Raw genomic sequence first — 24,182 nt, 5'->3', positions numbered from 1 at the left:
CGCGAGTGATGGCGTCCTTGGTGAGAAGCACCCAATTTGGAATCCAGAACGGGCGCCCTTTATTTAGATGATCTTTTCTCAGCCACCACAGGAGGGAGTGACGAACCTCTGGAGTGAGAAGGATCCTCTGAGACCCTATAAGATGATGCTGCCCATTCCACCTGGAGAATCAATTTTTGTAGAAGCCTGGAATGGAACTTGGCATATTCATCCACATTGAAGGTGGATACCATGGACCCCAGGACCTGCATTACTGAGTGAATGGATACCCTATGATTGCAGAGCAATTTGTGCACCAGCAATTGTATAGCCAAAAACTTGTCCACTGGTAGAAAGAACCTTTGTGCCAGGGAATCCAGAAGCGCCCCCAGATGTACGATCTGCTGTGTTGGAGAAAGGGAAGACTTTTTCCAATTGATTATCCAGACCTGCTCCTGTAGACAGGCAGTGGTCAGCTCGAGATGATGTTGTAAAACCTCCGTAGACTGCCAGTATCAGGAGGTCATCCAAGTATGGCAGTCTCCTGACTCCTTCTGAGATGAGAAGTCATGACCGTCATTATCTTGGTAAACACCCAAGGGGCTGTGGACAGACCAAAGGGCAATGGTAATGTTGCTGATGAACAACAAAACTCAGAAACCCATGGTGGAATAGTGCAATAGGTACTGTACATGCAGATATGCAACCTGTATGTCCAGGTTCAGAAACTGAGTTCCTGCTGAAAAATAGCACTGCCGGTTACTATAGTGGCTACACATAAATAAGGTGTAGATGATACCTTACAGCTGAAATGGCAGCTCCAGTAGATCTTCCTTCTTCTTTGGCAATGACTATGAGCTTCATCCACCTCAGCCTGTAGAAAAGAGGCTAGCCCCATACACACAGTAAAATGACACAACGGGACAGCCTTGTAAATAGAATTATCAAATATATTTATTAAAGAGGGGTAGGAGAATGTAGATCCAGGGCAGGCCACTGTATGAATATAATAATCACCATACATGTGACAGGTGATTGCAGCACAAACAGGAATACAGTAGTGAATAGGCAATGGGCAATAACTCTTTTCAATAGGGCTTCAAATGGGCTTCTTTCTTCTTCGGGGTCCATAGGGATCCACAGGGATAACAAGGAGATATTCTTCTTAGTGACCCTGGTGTCACAGATAGAGCACAGGAAGGTTATCGCCTGCCTAGAGACTCTGATATCACAGACTGGTTAGTAAAGGTTATTTGCCTAGTGACATTGATATCACAGATTGAGCACAATTGGGGTAATCTCCCTAGTGAGACTGCCACAGACTGAACACAATGGTGTCTATCTCACTAGTGATGCTGGTGTCACAGACTATGCACAGTATGGGTTAACTGCCTAGTATTGCTGATGTCAATGACATAGCACAGTGGATATTATCACCCTAGTGCAGTGATTTCCAATGGTGCCCTAGAGAATCAGCATTCTTTTCATGGCACCCCTAAGCCAAAAGTTTCTTATTGAGAAACTCAGCAAAAAATATTAAATTAAGTAGATTGTGCTTACCAGTCATCATTGGGTTAAGTTGTGGTGGCAGACAGGGTTGTTCTTTTGTTTGTCCATACATGACTGACAGCTACCAGCACTGGTTTTTCCTATCACATTGATCATAAATAATTAATTTAGTCCTGAACCACCAACCTGTGGCACCCCAGCAAGTTCCTTATGGCACCCAGATTGAGAACCACTGCCCTATTAATTTCACAAACTAGGCACAGAGATGGCTATTTCCCTAAAGAAGATGATGTCACAGCCTAAGCACAGTGGGGGCTGTGTCATCCTAGTGATGCTAATGTCACAGATGGAGCATAATGGGGGTTGTGTCACTAATCACACTAATGTAAAAGACAAAGGACCTCATTCAGACCCGGTCGCAAGCGCTGAGCGCTCGCAACCGGGTAGATGTTTAGGCTCTGCGCAGAAATTCTCTCGCTCCAGAGCTCACTACAAAAGGGGCGGCTGTCGATGTTGATCGACAGCTCGACCAGTTTTGTAGGCGTGGCGGCAGGGTAGTTTCACAAACGCCTGCCGTTTTGTGGGCGGCTACACTGACATCAGCAGTGATGTCAGTGGGGAACTTCCTGCTCGATCAGAGCAGGAAGCTCCCTGGGGCTTGCGGTTGCCTAGACCAAACCTTAGGGTCTCGTCGCAAGCCCCGATGGTCGTGATGGTCTTGACCATCGCGACCATCAACCTGGTCGGTCGCTAAAGCTGTGGGTGGTAACCCCCAGCTTCGCTAGTGACCAGGAGGTCGCACTTGAAAAGTCAAGCGGCCGCCTTCACTCAGAGCGAGCGGTCGCTTCTTGCGACCGCCTCTGAATGAGGGCCAACGTGCAGTGGAGGTTATCCCTTAGGAATGCTGAGCACAGAGGTTATATCCATAGTTTTGCTGATGTCACAGATGTAGTACAGTAGAGACTATCTCCCAAGTGACGCTGATGTCACAGACTGATCAGTGGGGACTTGTCTCATTATTGACACAGATGTCACAGACTGGGCACAGTTGAGGTTGTCTCCCTTTTAATGCTAGTGTCACAGATGGAGCACAGTGGAAGTTGTCTCCCTAGTGTTGCTGATGCCACAGATGGAGCACAGTGAAGGTTCACTCTGTAGTGCTGCTAATGGAGCACAATGGAGGTTACTGCATCTCACTTGTGACATTGATGTCACAGACAAACACAGTGGAGGTTATATACTTAAGCTGGCCGTACACGCTACAATTATCGGGGCGATCCACCCGATATCCGCGGATCGCCCCGATTATTGTAGTGTGTGCAGCCGACCGAGGGTTAAATATTGCTCGGTCCAGCATGCCCGTCCAATGATATTTAGAGGGTAACCTGTTTGCCGCATCGGGCAGTGTATGCCCAGCTGCGGCCAACAGACCGACATTTCCTGTGTTCCTTCCCTGTTCCTTCCCATGGAAGGATCAGGGAAATGTCTCCTCCCCCGGGGGCGGAGCGCAGATGTCGGCCAAATACACTGTGAGATATCTCACAGTGTATGCCGCGGACATCTGCGGCTGGCAGGCTGTTAGATAAAATGTCTGTCGGTCTGACAGACATTTTATCTGGCCGTGTATGCCCAGCTTGAGTGACGCTAATGTCACAGACAGATCACAGCAGTGGTTGCCTCCTTAGTGACACTCACATCACAGATGGAGCACAGTGAAGGTTGCCTCCTTAGTGATGCTGATGTCACAGATAGAGTACAGTGGAAGTTTTCTCCCTAATACAGAACTTCCCACATGCAGTCCTAAAGGCTCCCCAACAGTTCAGGTTTAGATGAATCCATGATAGAGCACAGGTGGTTAAATCAAATTGACCGAGGTACTAATTAAGTCACCTGTGCTCAACCATGGATCTCTCTAAAACCTGAACTATTGGGGAGCCTTGAGTACCGCCTTTGGGAACCATCGCCCTAATGACATTAATGTCATAGACAGAGCAAAGTCGAGGTCATCTCCCAAGTGATGCTGATGTCACAAAGTGATCAAAGTGGGAACTTTTTCACTAGTGACACATATGTCACATACTGAGCAGTGGTTGTCATCTCCTTAGTGTCGAATGTCACAGACGGAGCATAGTTGACGTTGGTGCCCTAATTTTGCTGAAATCAGTTGGAGTACAGTGGAGGTTGTCTCCCTAGTGATGCTAAGGTCACAGGCAGATCACAGTGAGAATGTTTCAATAGTATCAATAATGTCACAATTTCAGCACCGTGGGGGCACTTTCCCTAATGATGCAGATGTCAGAGATGGAGGGAGGGGGAACTTTGCCTAGAGTTGATGATATCACAGACAGGGCCAAGTGGAAGTTGCCTCCCTAGTGTTGATGATGTCACAGAATCATTCAGAGAATGGACAGTGCTGATATTTGCAGTTGAGCTGTTTTGCTACTGCATACACATGAAATGTCTCGAAAACCCTTACTAAACATGCATTAACCAATGTGAGAGATAGCTATTCTGTACACAATTGCAAGGGTAACACTTGAGAAGTGGTTTGCAATCCATGGGCATGTCAGGGTGGAGACTGGGTGGTGACTTAAAATGAATGCAAAAAGGGGGCAGCTCCATGGGTGTGTTTTGGGAATGTCATAGGCGTGTCCAGGAACACTGCTGCATTGCCAACTATAAATCCCATGCTTCAGAGACCATGGGGGTCATTCAGACCTGGTCGTTAGCGCCGATGCGCTCGGACCGGGTCAATGGCCCCCCACAGAGCATGCGCACGCCGGCGCCGGCGTGCGCATGCGTGAGACCCGCTACGAACGACAACGCCGGTCGTAGCGGGTCTCGATCCAAAGGGGGCGAGCTGTCGATGTTGAATGACAGCTCGCCCCGTTTGGAAGGCGGGCCGGCAGCCCAAACTGAGGCTCTCCCATGGGAACACCTACCGTTTGGGGGCAGCCCCACTGACATCACTAGTGATGTCAGTGGAGAGCTTCCAGCTCAGACAGAGCCAGAAGCTCTCCGGGGCTTACGACAAGGGAGACCCTACCCTAGCGTCTCGTCGTAAGCCCCGATGGTCGCGATGGTCTCTGACCATCGTGACCATCACCGGAGTGGTCGTTAGAGTGTGGGTGTTAACCCACAGCCTAACGACCGCAACAGAGGCGGCCGGTCAGGATGCAAGTGGCCGCCCAGTTTCTGAGCGACCGCTTGCATCCTCCGACCGCCTCTGAATGAGGGCCCCATGTTTCGATGGATTAGAGAGGAATAGCTAAAGTAGACTCTAGGCTACCACAACTGTTGATGGTGCAACTAATGTTGCGTTCATGTTGGTGTGTTTACAATCTCCATTGCAAATGCAGACCCCACAGCTTGAAAGTTGGCGTCTCACTGCTTGTACACACCATTGCACCGTCCTGCACAAAAAGAAAGCTGACATTAGCATCTACATATAATGTGGCTGCATTACTAACCATCTCTGAATCAGACCCTGAGCTCAGTGGAGATGGTCTCCGTAGTGATGCTTATGCATTCATGGAGGTTTTCTCCCTGGTGATGCTGAGGTCACAGCTGGAGCACAGTGGAGATTGTTTCACGAGTGATGCAGATCTCACAGACAGAGCACATTGGCGGTTAGTTTCCATAGCGATGCTGATGTTACAGTTATCTCCCTACTTGCTTACATCACAGAACAGTGGGGTAAAGCACAATGGGGGCACTTTAAAAAGTAATACTGATGTCACAGAGAAAGGGGGTATAGCTTCTTAGGCTAGTTTCACACTTGCCGGTTTTGACCGGGCGGCAAAAAGCCGCCCATTTTTTTTGCCGGGTTTGAAAAACAGATAACGGGAAGCAGTGAGTTCCTTTCAGACGGGCCGAGCACAGCACGGTTGCCGTGTCACAGCCGGGAGTATCCACTGTGCAGGACGACTGCCGTGCCGTGCCATCCCTGCATGCCAGTGGTGTAAAGGAAATAATGTTTCCTTTCGCACACACATGGGCTTGTGCCGGCCGGGCTTGTGCAGCAGCAGCTGCTGCTTCGTATGCCCAATAGAAATTAAAACAAAAACAAACACATTAAAAGAGTCTCTCAAAGCCGCTGCTTGTGAAAGTCACTGAGTGCCTGAAAAACCCAGCCGGCTACCGCCTGTTTCATGCCCTGCCGGCCAAAATCTGCAGGTGTGAAACTAGCCTTAGTGTTGCTGATGCCACAGAGGAAATGCAGTAGAGGTTATCTCCCTTGTGACAAGAATGTCAGAGATGGAGCAGAGTGGAAGTTCCCTCTCATATGATACTTATGTCACAAATTGAACACACTGGAGGTCATCTTACTAGTGACGTAGATGTCAAAGACTGAGAACAGTGGAGGTTACTGTATATCACTAGTGACAAATGTCACAGACTGAGCAGAGTGTAGTTTGTCTCACGTGTGACGCTGATGTCACAGATGAGGTGGCACTTTCCCTAGTCACGCTGGTGTTACAGACAGAGCACAGAGAAGTCACTTTCCCTTGTGTCGGTGATGTCACAGACAGAGCACCGTGAAAGATCTCCTGACGCTGATGTCACAGAATAAGTACAGTGTGGGTTCCATTTAGTGACCCTGATGTCAGACTAATTAAAGTGAGGGTGATCTCACTTGTGATATTGATGTCACAGACTGAGGGCCGGATTCATCAAGGTAATGTAATGTACTGGCGCCCCCCTAACCCCTTATGCAGTGCCCCCAGTAGTAATCCTCCCTATGCTGCATTGTCCCCAGTAGAAGCCCCCCTTATACAGTGCCCCAGTAGTAGTCCTCCCTATACAGTGCCCCCAGTAGTAATCCCCTCTATGCTGCATTGCCCCCAGTAGTAGTCCCCCCTATACAGTGCCCCCAGTAATAGTACCCAGTAGTGGCCCCCCCTATACAGTGCCCCCAGTAGTAGTCCCCTATACAGTGCCCCCAGTTGTAGACCCCCATATACAGTGCCCCCAGTTGTAGACCCCCATATACAGTGCCCCCAGTTGTAGACCCCCATATACAGTGCCCCCAGTAGTGGCCACCCCCCCTAAATTGCCCCCAGTAGTGGCCACCCCAATACAGTAGCGGGCAGCCCCCCTAAAGTGCCCCCAGTAGCGGACACCCCCTATTTCAGTGCCCCCTCCGTGCCAGGCTTACACACAACACAAAGAACAAAAAAAAAATTCAACTTACCTGGTCCCCACTCCTGACGCGATCGCCGCTGTCCGAGTCCCGGCCCGCTCTTCTCCTGCATGGGAGAGACGTCATGACGTATGACGTCTCTCCCATCACATGCTGCGGGGGGAGCCGTAACACGGAGCTCATGAGTGAGCTCCAGTCGGCTCCCTCCACGGATGACGCAGCAGCTAATGAGAGTCAGGCAGACTCTCATTAGCTGGCTGCTATTACAAACACGTTTGTAAACTGTGCAGGGCAGACCGCTCTCACTGCGGTCTGCCCTACACTTGTGGGGCCCGGGGGACTTGTCCACCCCTTGGCTACTGGTGGCACTGCCAGGCGGCGCCCCCCCTTCGGTCGGCGCCCCTGGCGAGTGCCATCCTGGCCAATGGGTAGATACGCCCCTCTGCACGGAGACCGCAGCATAAGATGCAGACGCCCAGCCCTATATTAAGCCGACCATCTCACTTTACTCAAAGCCTGATGAGTATGCAAGATAGCATAAACATTGAGAACCATCGACCACATTTTCATTTTTCATGACCAGACCTCGCGCAGGATCTTGGCAACTTCCTGTGTGCATGGAGTTTCATCACTGCGTGCGGCACAGCAGTGGCTAATTTATGCACGCCCCTAAAACAGCGTCCCAACGCACAGGCATGCCTGCGTTCGCCCAACTACCCCCCGTCACCACCCACAAACGGCACTTCCTGTCAATCAATATCGGAAGGGGCCTGCGTGTAGTCTGCATACGCTTACCTGCCGGCACTGGCTAGTTCGCGCATGCGCAGTACAAAACCATCAGCCAATTGTGTGCGTTCTATCCTGTACATTGCTTGCTGAATCAGGCCCTGAGTACAGTGGGAAATATCTCATAATTGCTGATGTCACAAAGATAGCAGAGCGGACGGCTTCTCCCTTGTAGCAATAACAAAAAGACTAAGCACAATGAATGGTATCTCGCACAATGGGTGTTTTCTCACTAGTGTTGCTCATGTCAGACGGGATTATCTCCCCAATGATGCGGATGTGACAAACTGTTCCAAGACTGAGCACAGTGGGGGCAATTTCACTTTCCCTAGCGGTGCTGATGTCACAGACTGAGCACAGTGAGTTTTCTTCTTAGTGATGCAGTCACAGGCTGAGCATAGTGATGATTCCTTCCCTAGAAGCAGAGTGAAAGTGTGCTCCTTTGTGACCCTGGTGTCACAGACTAATAACAGTGGGCATGATCTCTCTTGTGACATTGATGCCAAAGACTGAGCACTGTGGGGTTTTCCTCCATATTGTTGCTGATGTCACAGTGGGAACTTTCTCACAAGTGATGCTAATGTCACAGACCACACAGTAGATGTTGTCTCCCTAGTGATGCTGATGTCACAGAAGGAGCATAGTGGAATTTGACTCACTAGTAATGCAGATATCACAGATGTAGCACAACGGGGGCACTTTCCCTAGTGACACAGAACACAGTCTCCCTAGTGATGCTGATGTCACAGAAGGAGCATAGTGGAAGTTGACTCACTAGTAATGCAGATATCACAGATGTAGCACAACGGGAGCACTTTCCCTAGTGACACAGAACACAGTCTCCCTAGTGATGCTGATGTCACAGAAGGAGCATAGTGGAAGTTGACTCACTAGCAATGCGGATGTCACAGACGTAGCACAATGGAGGCACTTTCTCTAGTGACACAGAACACAGTGGAGGTGTTCTCCCTAGTGGTGCTGATGTCACAGGCATAGCACAGTGGCGGTTATCACTGTAGTGACGCTTATATCACAGACAAAGCACATTGGAGGCTATTTTCCCATTGACACTGATGTCACAGACTGAGCACAGTGGGAGTTTTCTTCCTCGTGGTGCTTACAGTATGTCACAGACAGAGCACAGTGGGAATTATCGCCCGCATTATGCTGCTGTCACAAATGGACTCTCTCACTAGTGATGCAATTCATACCTGAATTGGTAATGTGTTACTTAAACATTTAAATTTTCTTCATTCATCCATTTGGACTTTAATGTATCATTAACCTCAACAGCACTTATGAATATAAGACCAATGCAATAGGATTTTAAGCAGCAATTTTTTAAAAGCCAAAATCAACCTAGCACTTTTGCCAAATCGGGACCTATTACAATTTGGCCCAAACAGGGCACATTGCTTTGATATACTGTATATCAATGCAATGGCTTCATTTACTTTAAAAAAAAAAAACAAAAAACATGTTAGTCTATTATATCGCATATACAGTAATCTCTCACCTGCTAAAGGTACTGAACTGACTAATGCTTGAGCACATCAATATATTCAGTCTTCAAGTCCTGATTGTCTGGGGCATCCTTAGAGATAATAATCTTTAACCAATGAGATCGTTGTGGTAGTTAGTGACTTGTATACTAGCATGAATGAAGGTAAGCAAGAAGCCAAACACTAAAGGTGCATACGCACACAACGATTTTGTAAATGAACGATTTTAGTAAACGATTTTCGGTCATTTTTTCAAGGGAAAAATTAACAAAAATCGTTTACTAAAATCGTTAATTTACTAAATGTAATGAACGATTTTTTAGAACTACAAACTATTTTTGCATATTCCCTTAATGAAAATCGTTGAGTTGGTCAGTCTGAACTACAAACGTGAACACGCATGAACGATAATCGTTCATCGTTTTAACTCAGAAAGTGAACGATTTTTTCAACGATTAACGATATCGTTAACGATAATCGATCAAAAAATCATTGTGTGTATGCACCTTAAGGTTTACATAGTAGGAGAAGGGTCTGCCAAAAGCAATGTCAGAATTGTTTCAAACTGGTACAGGAAGATTGTTGTGTCACATATTAGAAACTAGGGGCCTGATTCAGACCTGGTCACAAGTGCTGAGCGCTCGCAACCGGGTCGATGGTGGCCCACAGCGCATGCACACAACGGAGCCGGCTCAGTCGTGCGCATGCGCGAGACACGGCTATCGATGGGCACTCCGTCGCTCCGGGTCTCGCACCAAAGGGGGCGAGCTGTCGATGTTGAGTGACAGCTCGCCCCATTTGATGGGCGGGCCGGGGGGGGGCTGCCCAAACGCCTGCCGTTTGGGGGCGGCCCCACTGACATCACAAGTGATGTCAGTGGAGAGCTTCTGGCTCTGTTAGAGCCGAAAGCTCTCTGGGGCTTGCGATAGGCGAGACCCTACCACAAGGGTCTCGTCGCAAGCCCGATGGTGGCGATGGTCTTGACCATCGCGACCATCATCCTGGCCGTTCGCAATAGCTGTGGGTGATCACCCACAGCTATGCGAGCGGCCAAGAGGTCGCTCCAAAAAAAAAAAAAAAAGCCCGGCCCTGATTCAGAGCGAGTTGCTCTGAATCAGGCCCTAGGTTCATAAATTAAAAAAAAAAATAAAAAAAAAATGTACCTGTCTATACAGTTGACCGCCATTTTACAGATGTGTCCTCTTGCATCTTTACCGCTTGCGCAACGTGAGCATACATTACGCCATGCAATTTGCCGCAGCTGTGTGCACCACTGTACACCATACCGCACGCTGTGTTCGCACCATGCAATCCTATGGATCACGGGTGCGAACACAGCATGCGTGCATACCAGTTCACAGACACGCGCGATTTGCTGCACAAGCGGTAAAGATGCAAGTGGAAATATCTGTAGTCTATTGTGTCCCAGTACATCCTCATGGACAATGGGCTGACGCCACTATATGCAGACAATAAAATACATGGCCTATTACAAAACGTTAAACTAAAGGGGCCTATCCATTAGCAGATCTTTTGACAAAAGATTATCCCTTGAAAATCCATGGGGCTGCAGTGACAGATATCTGTCATGTACATGACAGATTTTGCATGACGAACGATATTGCATGACATCATTCAGGGAGTGGATTTTTTTTTTATGTTTCTATTCATTTTCATTAAAAATATCATTCGTCATTTACCGCGACAGATATTTCTAATATCTGTCAGCGATAAACAATAATTGACCAACATGTTGGAGAGACAAAAGACAAAATTTGTCGGCCGCGGGAGTGCGCATTTTCATCGTTCAGAGCCTATACATTAACAGATAAATTGAATCGTTCAAATTGATCTGCTAATGGATAGGCCCCTTAAGTGCCTGTGTGCCATTGTGCCAGGGAGTCCAAGTGCAATCAATGAAAACAATAAAAAGGAAAGAAAAAGGATTAAATCAGTGGCTAAACACAGAAAAAGCCTGCCCCCACATGTCAGCTCCATCTATGAGGTCTACGGGGCTTGTATTGGAATTCTAGGACACTTAAGCTTGCTTGACTTATGCAATAATACAAAAAAACCCACTGGATTCAAATAGCAACATTATATACAGTAAAATAACATTTTAATGCTACCATCCAAGGTAGAATATCAGTATTATACATGTTTTGGCTTGTGTGCTAAATAAAGAAAAGTGTTAAGTGAAACAACATATCTGACATTTTTCACTGTACACTTGTCAGCTCATCTCCCAAATCTTAACAACTTTTCACTCACTCCAGACTTCTTTACATCTCAGTGCCCTTTAGAGTAAGAGATTTCAATCTCCCAGCCTGACGTGTGTTCGCTCCAAATGCATCGTCAGGGATGTCTGAGGGCTGTGTTCTGCCCCATCCAGACTATTATAGATGTAATTACTTCCTTTCCCTGTCCAAGCTGTCTTGTCACTAGCATGGCAAACTGACATCTAGGACTCTTCGCTTATGGTTTTATAATATTAAAGGTTTCCTTCAAATATTGTTTATGCATTACTGCAGAACAGGCTAAAAAGCATACATATAAATGTGTGCATATTTTACGGCTGGCAAGCTATTCTCCAATAGAGCAAGCAGGAGAGAAGCTGTGCTCAGAAAAATTGCTGCCATGTTACCTTACTTTTAAAAAATTTCTAGAGCTAGCCCCATATTGTAATGAAAACATTTTATTATACAAAAATATATCTTTACATAAACAATAAGCAACAGGAAAATACATGTATTTATCTTTACATCAGATAGACAATGAGGAATATGGACAACCTAATTCCACTGAATGTTGGGCATCCACAAGTAAAGTCTGCCTCCTAGTGTTCAACCTAAAAAGTCCTGGCAAAAAAATAAAGGCAAAATAACAAAACAATATACTGTATCTATGCCATTATTAGTTCCAAAGTAGTTCAAATTAAGTTTTAAGCAAAGCTTACTAAAGAAAGAGAATAAAAACTACCCACTATTATCTAATCACTTGACTACACTCAATGTTTACAAAGTTTGTGACAGTTTTAATGCATATGGGTATTAAGGATAAATATAATAAAAAAATATTTTCATTTACTAGGAGATAAAACTATTGTAGTGTGAATACTTTCATCTGGTATAAAGTTTCACATAATATAAATGATCTCAAGGACTGCCTACAGACAATTCTGAAATCCCTAGCAGAATTATATTTCTCCTCCTCAAACAATGGGCACTTCTTAAACCAAAGACTGCATATATATCCATATGGGATATGGTCAATATTCCAGCACATGGGATGCCGGTGCTTAGAATCCTGATGCAGGCTTCCCAGTAAGTATCGTGGTTAGGGGGAGGGTTAGTGTTAGGGATTAGGATTAGGCACTGGGGGGGAGGGGTTAGGTTTTGCGTGCGGGGAGGGGGAAGTAAGGTTTAGACACTGGGAGGTTAGGTTTAGGCACCAGGGAGGGAGGGTTAGTCTGAGGAAGAGGGTTAGGATATCTACTGACAGGTGTCCGTATCCTAACCCTGTCAGGATGTCGGCGTCAATATTTTGACTGCCGGCATTCCGTGCCCAATCCATCCAAATAGCCTAAATCAGAGGTTCCCAAACACAGTTCTCAAGGCTCCCTAACAGTTCAGGTTTTAGAGATATCCATGGTTAAGCACAGGTGACTTAATTAGTGCCTCAGTCAATTTGATTTAACCACCTGTGCTCAACCATGGATATCTCTAAAACCTGAACTGTTGGGGAGCCTTGAGGACTGCGTTTGGGAACCTCTGGCCTAAATCATTTCTGCGCTAGATACATAAAACCACAATAGTTCTTGAACCTTTAGTTCACCACATAAATCTCTGAGTTTCTTCACTATTTGGCCACTGAAAAGTTTTATTCAAAAAGAGATGGAATGTTAAAATATTGACAGTTACGTAAAGTGCCAACTCTAGGAGAAGCTTGGTTATAGATGGAATTGATGCATTCAGTTTGAAGATTATGTATGGCAAGATGAAGTAACGGAATTCCATCAGTTTCTGAGGAACCGTGGCAGCTAATATGCACACAAAAAACATCAGGAGCCACAAGGTGGACTTTGACTTGAGAGCATCCACAAAACCCCACGCTGCAAATAGATATCCAGGGACAAGCAGGTATCTTACCAACTCGTGTCTCTGAAATATTTTCTTCCAGACATAAAATGGGTAGTGACGGTTATCAGCTAGTAAATATTTATGGACATAAGTGAATTTCCACACTAGAACAAGAAATATGCAAGCTAGGGTTATATACAGGAAGGGACGTCTCCACACTGACCTAATGAAGTCTGTTATTTTTTGTACAGAAAGAAATATGGGGAATGAAAAGACCATTGTAAAAGCAAGGAAATAAAACAGCTGTGGAAAATTGAAACATGCTTCATGACTACTTCTGTCTCCTATTACTATCCCACCATTAACTATAAGGAAAACAAGGAAACACAAAACTAAAATGATGTACGGCCAGGTTAACAGGAAAAGAGTCAGTATGTTCCTTGAACACAACGAGTAGCGGACAAGGAATTTTAGAGCATCAACTATTTCAGAAAATGGTTCTTTTGGTGAGGGCTTTTCATCGTTTTTCTTCAGATGTGCTTTCCGTGCTTCCGTCACCTTCTCTGAAATAACGTTTCCAGCACAGAATATTACCCATATAATGTTTGTTTGGCGAAAACAGAAGGCGCAAAGCCCCAGAAGAGCTGAACTTTTATGGTTTCCGTAGAGGCACATTATATAAGTAAAAAGGACAAAAAATGTGGATCCAGCGTCTGTGTAGTACAGGAATGTGAAAAAATAAAGAGTGGGGAACAAATATAAACTGAGGGTACACAAAATTCTCTTCAGTGCTGAAACCTATGGAGCAAAACAGACCATTCAATTCTTATTAAATGACCAATGACAAGTGTTTATAAGCAGAAACGGTTTACTCAAAGATCGGTTATACGTAAATGCATTTTTGTAGCTAGAGTGTTTTTCTATAAATTGGAATGTACATGATAAAGTAAGAAGAAAAACAAGTAATGTATAATGTCAGGCATTCATCTAAAATGTTACATTGTTTAAATAAATTTAAATCGGACATCTTGAGAGATGACAAAGTGCTACATGCTGTGGCAGTGCAAATTATTATATAGATGTACGCTGTATACTGATAATACATGGCATTTAAATATACAGATTTGTAAAATACTGTACATCGTACCTCTGCATGCTACAAGTCATGTTAAACATAACACGTGAGCACTCGGTAGTGCCAAGCACCTTTTCGTGCAACTTCTTACCTTCAAATGTGTCTTTTCCGCAAAGTGCGAATAGGAGGCACAATGAGGTGGGTCGAAAAAAAACAAAATTGCGAGTTCGGAATTCCAATAGTGCAGAAAACTTGTGGGTCCATAACAGTTACTCATGTGCGAAATTTCAGCTCGGTCGGATAATTTTTATTATCCCCAGCGGGTGCTTGGCGTTTTGAAAGTTTTACACAAATTAGGATATTTCGTAATCAGGTGAAGGGACGGTTTTGGGGCATATATTTTGGCAATTAAGTGGTTTTTAGGTGAAAATGCTTCAGTTGAACTCAGATACAAACCTTTGGAGGTAGACGTTTCAGAGGGGGTCCGTGCCCCCCAGAAAAAAAGGTCATAATATCGAAATTTTCCACGAAATGCCTTCTTTGCTGCGTGTGCTTCTGAGATCGACTGGCATTATTTTCTGGTATTCTGACTTAGAAAATAATATTTTCTAGAGGTAGGGATGGACATCAGATGGCCCACCATCAAATGCTGGCTGGACTTCCACCATTGCAACTTTCGATGCGATCGTAACTAACCATTGCATCAAAAGCATTTGATGGTAAAAATTATTTCTACGATTTGCACATGCACAAAAAATCTGCAGCGCAGTTGGCAGGGGGTAGGATCGGGGCATGGCCCGTGGCAACATACATACTGTGTCCTCTCTTGTGTAGCTAGCAGCGCTGCTGTGCTGTGGGGAATGGAGGACACTATATTTACATATACAGTCCGGCTCCAGAGTCCATCATGCCTGGCACTGGTGGGGAGGCGACTGACGCGAGTCCAGTGTGTTACAGCCAGACAGTGATGAGCAGAGACACAGCTGACATTGACTGTGATAGTGTCTCTGTTCTGTGAGAGTGACTGCTGCTGGGCGAGAGCTAGAGAGGAACACAGTATGTATGTTGCTCCGGACCACATCCCGATCCCACCCACTGCGCTGCAGGGTTTTTTGTGTATGCGCAAATCGTATAAATAATTTTTACCATCAAATACTTTTCATGCAACGGTTACCATCACATTTAAAGTTTCAATGGTGGAAGTCCAGCCAGCATTTGATGGTGGGCTTCCGATGTCAATCCCTACTCCCGACCTCCTATAAAATTATATTTTAGAAGTCAGAATACCTGAAAATAGTGCCAGACGATCTCAGGAGCACACGTGGCAAAGTTGGCATTTTGTGGAAAATTGCAATGTTTTGACCCTTTTTCCCTGGGGGAGGGGGTTGGGAGGCACAGACTGCCTTTTAAAAGTCTACCTACCTCGGAGGTTTGTATCCAATAGAGTTCAATGGAAGCGTTTTCACTTAACAACTTCATTGCTGAAATATGTGCTCCAAAACCATACCTTCACCAGATTTGAAAATTTTACACAAATTGGGATATTTTGTAAACTTCAAGCGCCCACTAGGGATAGTCAAAATTATCTGACTGAGCTATAATTTTGCACACAAGTTACTGTTATGGACTCACAACTTTTCCACACTATTGGAATATCGAACTCTCAATTTTGTTTTTTTCGACCCACCCTAACACATAAGCAGTTTCTGCTGATTAACATGCGGCATGCCTATATTCTGTGTGCGGCTGCGAATATATCTCCATGCAAAATGCTACGTTACAGGGTCACATCCACTACACCCGCACACAGAATATAGGTATGCCGCAATGTTAATCAGCAGAAGCTGCTCGTGCGTCCTATTCGCATCGCATTGCAAATAAGACACATTTGCAGGTAAAATGTTGCACAGAATGACGCTTGGCGCTACAGAGTCACGCTACAGCATAATGCGACTAGAAGTGCTGTTTACCGCGCATGGAAGTTTGATGTACAGTATGTGGACACATCTGTAGGAGGATCTTAAGCTCTGTTTCCCAACTCATCATCTTCAATATTCTCTTGTTTAGTATAAAGACTGACTCATACCACACAAAAACAAAAAGGTGTTAGATTTTAGGAAGACCGATTTTGTAGAGATGGGAAAATGTGTACGTGATTCCTTGGCAGAATGGAGGAAATTGAATGGAGTGCAAGAGGGGTGGAAAAATACTAAAAGCTACAGACCTTTGGCCCTGATTCAGAGCCGCTCGCAAAAAGCGAGTGCTCGCTCTGAATCAGGGCGGCCGCTTTTTTTTTTTCTTTCTTTTTTTTTTTTTTAAAACCAGCCTCCCGGCCGCAGCTTTTGCGAGCGGCCAGGTGATGGTCACGACCATCGGGCTTGCGACGAGACCCATGTGGTCTAATAGAGCCGGAAGCTCACTACTGACATCACTGGTGATGTCAGTAGGGCCGCCCACAAACGGCAAGCGTTCCTTCAGGAACAATACAGATAAAAAAGAAAAACAAATAGGTGCGCTATCTGTTCAGTTGCTGTCTTAATATAAAAACCTGCAGCTGACACTAGAGGGGCTTCTGCATTAACCCTCAAAATGTAGAAAAAAAAGAGAAAAAATTGAGTTATCTGCGCTGGTGATTATATTAATATATGACACCTTGTTTATATAAAAATTTATATAATTTATTCAATAGTGAACTGCAGTTCAGTACAACATACACACATATAACAGATAATTAAAAAATGTTGCCACAAATAATGCTAACAACCAGATAAATAGGATGGTTGTTGCAAATGGATAGTATCCAATGGTTCCCAAGGGCTAATATGTAGCCAATAAACACAGTCCAGCAAATGGCAATAATGTTGCTATAAGAAGGCCCAAAATAGGGAATAAGATTCTGGCTATTCAGTGTCACACATCGCTCACATCCCAATGTATAAAGTCCAGTGACTGCAACTCCTAACCCAAGGGCTCACAGGAGAAATATAGAGCGGCAGTGGTGTATGATATAGTCACACCGTTCAGGCGACTCCTGCCCGTAATGGGATGGATAGCGAAAATCTGTGGATAAAGGTGTAACGTACCAGATGCTGATGTATAGCCGATTGGCACCACGGGACCGGCTCCCACGCACCGCTGGCAAAGGGACACCAGCCCGTGTGGAGAGGGCACCAAGGCCAAAAAGCCCCAATGGACGGTAGAGACAAGCGGCAGCAGGTGCGTGTCCGTCCTTGCCGGCACAGAGGCCCGGCGGCTGAGCAGGATGAAGTCAGAGACCGCTAGGTGAGTTTGGGCGGCTGCTGGGAGCTGAGCACACAGAAACCCAGATATCTCGACCGGAGAGCACAATAGGCAGTCACTCCAGTGCAATCCCTCCAGCACTTGGAGCCAAGAGTGTGTGAAGTAATCGGCAGTTCACTGGTTCCTTGACGCGTTTCTCCCCTATACAGGGGTTTTCTCAAAACGCAAGCAGCATCTTGCTGGGATGTGAGCGATGTGTGACACTGAATAGCCAGAATCTTATTCCCTATTTTGGGCCTTCTTATAGCAACATTATTGCCATTTGCTGGACTGTGTTTATTGGCTACATATTAGCCCTTGGGAACCATTGGTTACTATCCATTTGCAACAACCATCCTATTTATCTGGTTGTTAGCATTATTTGTGGCAACATTTTTTAATTATTTGTTATATGTGTGTATGTTATACTGAACTGAAGTTCACTATTGAATAAATTACATAAATTTTTATATAAACAAGGTGTCATATATTTATATAATCACCAGCGCAGATACCTCAATTTTTTCTCTTTGTTCTTTCAGGAACGCCTCCGTTTGTCCAGCCACCCCCCCTACCCGCCTACAAAACGGCACGAGCTGTCGATCAACATAGACATCCGCCCCGGTTTGCTGCGAGCCCCGGAGCGAGGGATTTCTCGCTCGCTCCGGGGATCGCGCACGCGCAGTACTGCCTGACCATCGACCCGCTTGCGAGCGCATAGCACTTACGAGCGGGTCTGAATCAGGCCCTTTGTTTCAAAAGGTAAAGTATTAATGGCGAGAAGAAAAAAGGAAATGCATAGCGTAGTATATGGTGTGCCTCCAGTGGTGTCTTGGATGTCGACACATCACACCCCTCTCCACAGAGCATAGGAGAGACAGACAGACACTTTAGTAATTACACTTACTAAATGCCCTCTCTTCCATTTTATATTTTCTTCTCTCCAATAATATGTTTAAATTGTGGACATGAAAATATTGAAGAAGATCAGTTGGGAAATGGACAGAGTTCTTAAGATCTTTCCAATGTTTATTTACATGTCACATATGGTATCTGTTTTGGTGATACTTGGATGTAATTGAGCGATCAGTCTTTATTTTAGCACAGATTTTACCTGTCACTCAAACACATGGCATCTGTCTGTTATTAATATAGAATGTGAATTGTAATTCTTAATGACATAGAACACTGGGCCTGATTCAGAGCCGGACGCTCTGAACGAGCGCCCGCTCTGAAATCAGGGCGTTTTTTTTTTTTTTCTGGTGCGTCCTCCTGGACGCCCGCATAGCTGTGGGTTACCACCCACAGCTTATGCGAGCGTCCATGATGATGGTCGCGATGGTCAAGACCATCGGGCTTGCGACGAGACCCTGCAGTAGGGTCTCGCTGCCGCAAGCCCTGGAGTGATTTTGGCTCTATCAGAGCCAAAATCACTCCCACTGACATTACTAGTGATGTCAGTGGGGCCGGACCCAGATGGTAGACGTTCCCATGGGAACGCCTCCGTCTCGGCAGCCACGCCCCGGCACGCCCACCAAAGGGGGCGTGCTGTCACTTACCATCGACAGCACGCCCCCTTTGGTGCAAGACCCCGAGCGACGGCTTCCCCGTCGCTCGCCGGGTCTCGTGCATGCGCACGACGGAGCAGCCTCCGTCGTGCGCATACGCATTTGGGTACCATCGACCCGCTTGCGAGTGTCCTGCGCTCGTGAGCGGGTCTGAATGAGACCCACTATTCCTAGACTGTTCATATGGAAAACATGGTACAATTTGATTGTGCTCCAAAATATACAAATGCAAATACACAGAATTTGTTTAAAACAAGACTTTTCTCCACAACTGCTAAATTGTGGGATTACTGTACCTCAAAACCCATTAGCATTAAAAGGGGAACAACTTGCAATTGAATCCCAACTGAAGTGTATATAGTTTTCTCTCAAGTGCAGTACAAGACAAAACAGGTTATATTTATTGGAGTACTTCATTAAATATTGTTGACAGTGGAGTGATTTTTTTTTTATTTTGTTTGTAATTCAATTGTACCAAGGCCTAATTAGTTTAAAACGCTGCACAAAGGACCTGATTCATTAAGGATCGCTATTGCGATTGCAGCTCCGTAATCACACGCAGGTTTGCTGTGAAAATATGCTAATGAATACTATCGCACTGCCTGCATAGACACACCCACTGCCTCCCACTACCGCTATCTCACATCCGTAATACCGTGCAGTCATGCGTATATATCGAGAAGATCGGCCCCTCACGAAGAATTACAGCAGCCCTGACCATACTGAGAAATTGCTAACCTTGTTGCATGCAGTAAGTACACAAGCTAATCTATGCATGCCCATGTAACAGCATTCAAACGGATAAGCACGTCTGCGTTTCTCCAACCACTCCCCCGTCACCACTCCCAAATGCTGACTACCTGTCACTCACCCTGCGATGGCTTACCGTGCTCTGCGCGATCGCAGTGTAGCCTTCGTACATGCGCAGTACGCAACAATCGGCCAACTGCGTGTGCTGTTGTGATCCTTTATGAATCAGGCCCAAAGTCTCTCTGAAGATTGTGTATTAGCTTTTTAGCTAAAGAGTACTAGAGAATAACAGCTAGAATATGATTGGCTGTATAGGTAACATCACCTTTCCGATACCTTGTCTGTTCCTAAAATACCAAACGCATCTTAACTATAATTATGCACACCCTGGTGTTCTCAGGAAACATCCAAACAATAGATTACATTATCTTGTTTTGTTGTATTTAACTTCGATAAAAAAAAATGTACTAGATCACCCTGTCTACATACACAGCAAATGCTCAATCATACATTAGAATGGAACAATCATCCAGAGCTTCACACATTAGATAGATAGATAGATAGATAGATAGATAGATAGATAGATAGATAGATAGATAGATAGATAGATAGATAGATATTTTGGACAGCTCTCAATTATTGGTGTCTCTTTAGATACCATATATCTGTTGTAAATAGTAAAATATTGAAAGCGCTTGTAAAATAAATATAAAAATGTTTATGTGTAATAAAATAAAAGTCAGTGTTGAGACACAAAGTGGTTACTACATAAATTTATAGCAGTTTGTGTATAGCTTTATTTGGTATACAAGAAGGTTACGTGTATATAATTTAAATATATACAACTAACCTTTTAGAGACAAGGCGGAAATCTCACTACCGCAACGAGAGGGGCATCACTAAACAGGAACAGTGCAAAAAAAAGTTCCTGTCTCCGAGTGACCCGGCTTGCTGTTTCATTACATAGCGGAGGGGATATCCTGAAGCCGACGCAGACAGGGAAAGGTAGGGAGAGGGACGAGTCTACAAGTTTCTATCACTGCCGCTATATCCAGCAAGTTTTTTTTATCAGTATTGGTGGACTAACTTTATTTTCTTTGTTTTTATTTTATTTTAATTATATACACCTAACCTTTGCTTATACCAAAAAGAGATATAAACATACCGCTATAAAAGTATGTAGTAACTACTTAAACCACCAGCAACGGACTGGCACCTCGCACCCTTTGCGGCCCGCTCTGACCCAGAATTTGCTGAATTTTGCTAGGAGCCCTATAGAGTTGCGAGCAAAATTTAGCGAATACAGGCTGCTGTAAAGTGCTAATAGGATTGACCCCTTTATTTTATTACACAAACATTTTTATATTTCTGCATTTAACAAGCCCTTTCAATAGTTTACCATTTTCAATCATACATTAGTATCAAAATGGTCTTATATGATTATACAGTGTACTGAAATATTGCTTACATAAAATATGCATGTTTTGTAGAGTCCCTCTCATTGAGGTTATATGATCACTGTCATGAGAATAACGTCACTTTTATAAATGGAGCTTATATTACACATTATTAACACCAAGCTAGTTATACATAGCAATTCTCATTCATGTTGTGCTGTACAGAGTGCCATGTTTCAATGTTAGTAAACATGCTGATAATGAGTAGATATGAATGAGTTAATACATTTTAGCATTCATCATCCGGAACATACAGAATGAATCTATTCCAAATCAATCTGAGGAAAGGAGCAAACAAAGGCAATTATTGCCATACCTTGAATGTGTCACAGAATCTTCCACCCCATGACTTGGGATGTAAATTAGCCCTTGTGGGGTGCCACAGGTCAAATTAACGGATTAGTCATAAATTGGGTACACACCTGAATGATCCGCCACTCTTGCGAAGGGACGATACTATGTAACAGTATATATCGTGCCCACGTACACTCTGCACAATCCGCCATATGACGACATGATATATCATTACAGTATTAATGTTTACGAACAGCATAGTACGTTGGATTGTTACATATGATGTGCAGTACATCACATGGGAAGATGTGACCAAACAATTCATTAAACGGGTGTACACACGGGTTGGGTACGCGATGCCGGCATTCAGGATCCCGGCTGTCAGAATCCCAACAGCGGCATCACGACCAGGTTAGAATGCAGACCCTACCTCTACCTCCCCAGTGCCTAAACCTAACCTCATCCCCCACCCCCCACCCATGCCCTAGTGCCTAACCCCAGTACTTATCTTCGGGATTCCGGTGGTAGGGATTTTGGCATCGGTATTCTGACAGCCGGAATCCCAGCGGTCAGCATTCTGACCACTTCCCGTACACACTATATGATGGTCATTGTGATCCATCGCGGATCACAAGATTGGTCAACATATTGTGCAGTCAGCTATAGACAGCTGTTGAAAAAACATCAGGGCAACCCAGAGAGTATTGTTGATACTTGTCCCAGACATCTATCAGTTAAAGCACTGGGATACCTCTTCATTAATAACTGACCAGTAAATTAGCAGATGCACTGGTAGACCATCAAGCCCCGTTTCCCAACTCTAGTCCCCCAGAACCAAAACAGGTCATGTTTTGAAGATTGCTACCTGTGGGATCAGATGAGAGAATTACTGACCCAACTAGATACATAGACCTTCTCAGTGAATCATTACAAAAACAAAAGAAACTTGAAAAACATTAGCATTTTTGGTTATCAAGTTGAGAAGCACTGACCTAGAGGAAATATGTTTAGTTATGAGACAACCACTTTATGCAAGTACACTTTATGACCTTTGAAACGTACCTTTGTATGTATCCTGCAAATAATTAAATAGAACATATACAGGTTGCCAAGACTGAATACAAGGTTAATAAAACGCAGCATTCCAGAGGAGCAAACAACACTTTCACTCCATCCAAAGAGCCAGGTAGTAGGCTTCAGTATGCCCACAGATGTCAGATAAAGGCCAGGCAAAGTTGTTATCATGGGATCCCACTAAGACAAAAAGAACAAAAATTAAACAAACCATTAAAAACACTGTACAATCTAAGGTATTTTGTGTGTGTTAATATATCACAATACTGAGATATTGGGTTTGATTACCACCACGGCCCTGTGTGGAGTTTGTATATTCTCCCCGTGCTAAATACACCAATGGGTTAACATTTGCCTAGACCAAAATAACCTACTGTAAGTGTGCATATGCGTGTACATGTGGCAGGGAATATAGATTTCAAGCCCCACTGGGGCAGGCACTGATTTCAATGGCCAAATATTCTCTGTAAAGCACTGCGGAATGGGATGGAGTTATATTACCAGCGGACAGAATGCTGGCCGTCGGAAGCCTGACCCAGGACTAAAGATAGGCGCCGAAATTACAACAGCCAGCATCCCGAATGAAGGTAAGTGAGACTTGTTATGTATTAGCCGCACGTGGGGCGAAGAGAGGGCTAGGTCTATGATCCTTCGGGGGGAGATTAGGGTTAGGCACCCCCTGGAGAGGATTAGGGTTAGGCTACAGGGAGGGAGGGTAAGGCACTACACCGGGAGGGTTAGGTTTAGGGTGCAGGAGTGGTGGGGGGGGGTTAGGGTTAGGCACCACTAAGGGAGAGTTAGGGTTAGGAGAGGGGTAGGGATAGCAAACTTACCACCTGTCAGGATCTTCATCTATTTGAATGCAGCTGTTGGGATTTGAACCGGCGGCTATTCAACAGAATATGTACATGCTATATAACCAGTTCTATTATATAACTATTTCTATTATATACATACATATATAAATATAGTGTGTGCGCTCATGGTATTACAAAAGAGTGCATATAGCGTAGCCAGTACCGTTGAGTTGGAGGAATAAAACCTAAATTTTGTTTGTAATTTTCAAAAAGCGTTATGTAGCATCAGGGTCTTTCACAATTGTTCTCAACAATACAGATAATTTGTAACCCAGAGGTTCCCAAACTCGGTCCTCAAGGCACCCCAACAGTCCAGATTTTAAAGGATATCCACGCTTGACCACAGGTGACTTAATTAGTACCTTAGTCAATTTGATTTAACTACCTGAGCTTAAACATGGATCTCTCTAACACCTGAACTGTTGGGGTGCCTTGAGGACCGCGTTTGGGAACCTCTGCTCTAACCAATTGTCACAATAAAAAGAAATAAGGCTTAAAAAAGATCTCCAGAACCAGTTGGAGATACACAGGAATAGCAATGGTTATAATCAGTCTGATAAGTATCCAAGATAAAGCGCTAAGCCAGACCCCAAAGTGTTTCATCTTAGAGGGACTAAAAAAAAAAATCTGACACATTTAGTGGTCTGACTTGATGTAGTTTCTCGGATACATAGGGGTAGGGTCCCTAGATTGCACACCCTCAGCACAATGTGAGGTGCTACCTCCTGAGAATTGTAGTGCTGCAAGCATAAAGAGACAAATGCAAGTGCACACTCTAACCATGCTGAACCTAATAATATAACTGCTAAATAGCTTCAAAGAGGTTCTTT

The 24,182-nt window shown here is 44.7% G+C and overlaps 1 protein-coding gene across 6 annotated transcripts in view; it reads right to left on the bottom strand.

The window, feature by feature from the left end:
• Window positions 1-12,664: 12,664 nt before the first annotated feature.
• The window catches only part of ALG10 (ALG10 alpha-1,2-glucosyltransferase), a 40,294-nt gene continuing 28,776 nt past the window's right edge, over window positions 12,665-24,182 (bottom strand). For all 6 annotated transcript variants that reach the window (XM_088480169.1, XM_088480173.1, XM_088480167.1 and 3 more), the window contains 2 exons: window positions 22,484-22,675; window positions 12,665-13,796 (listed from right to left, as the gene is read on the bottom strand). In XM_088480169.1, the coding sequence (XP_088336295.1) occupies window positions 12,750-13,796; window positions 22,484-22,675 (1,239 nt within the window). In that variant the 3' untranslated portion in view covers window positions 12,665-12,749. The remainder of the gene's footprint in view (window positions 13,797-22,483; window positions 22,676-24,182) is intronic.

Source organism: Taudactylus pleione, unplaced genomic scaffold (genome assembly GCF_031769625.1).
Source record: "Taudactylus pleione unplaced genomic scaffold, aTauple2 ptg000251l, whole genome shotgun sequence".
Classification (NCBI taxonomy): Eukaryota; Metazoa; Chordata; class Amphibia; order Anura; family Myobatrachidae; genus Taudactylus; species Taudactylus pleione.
Note: the sequence above shows the minus strand (reverse complement) of the source record. Positions and strands in the feature narration are given on the sequence as shown.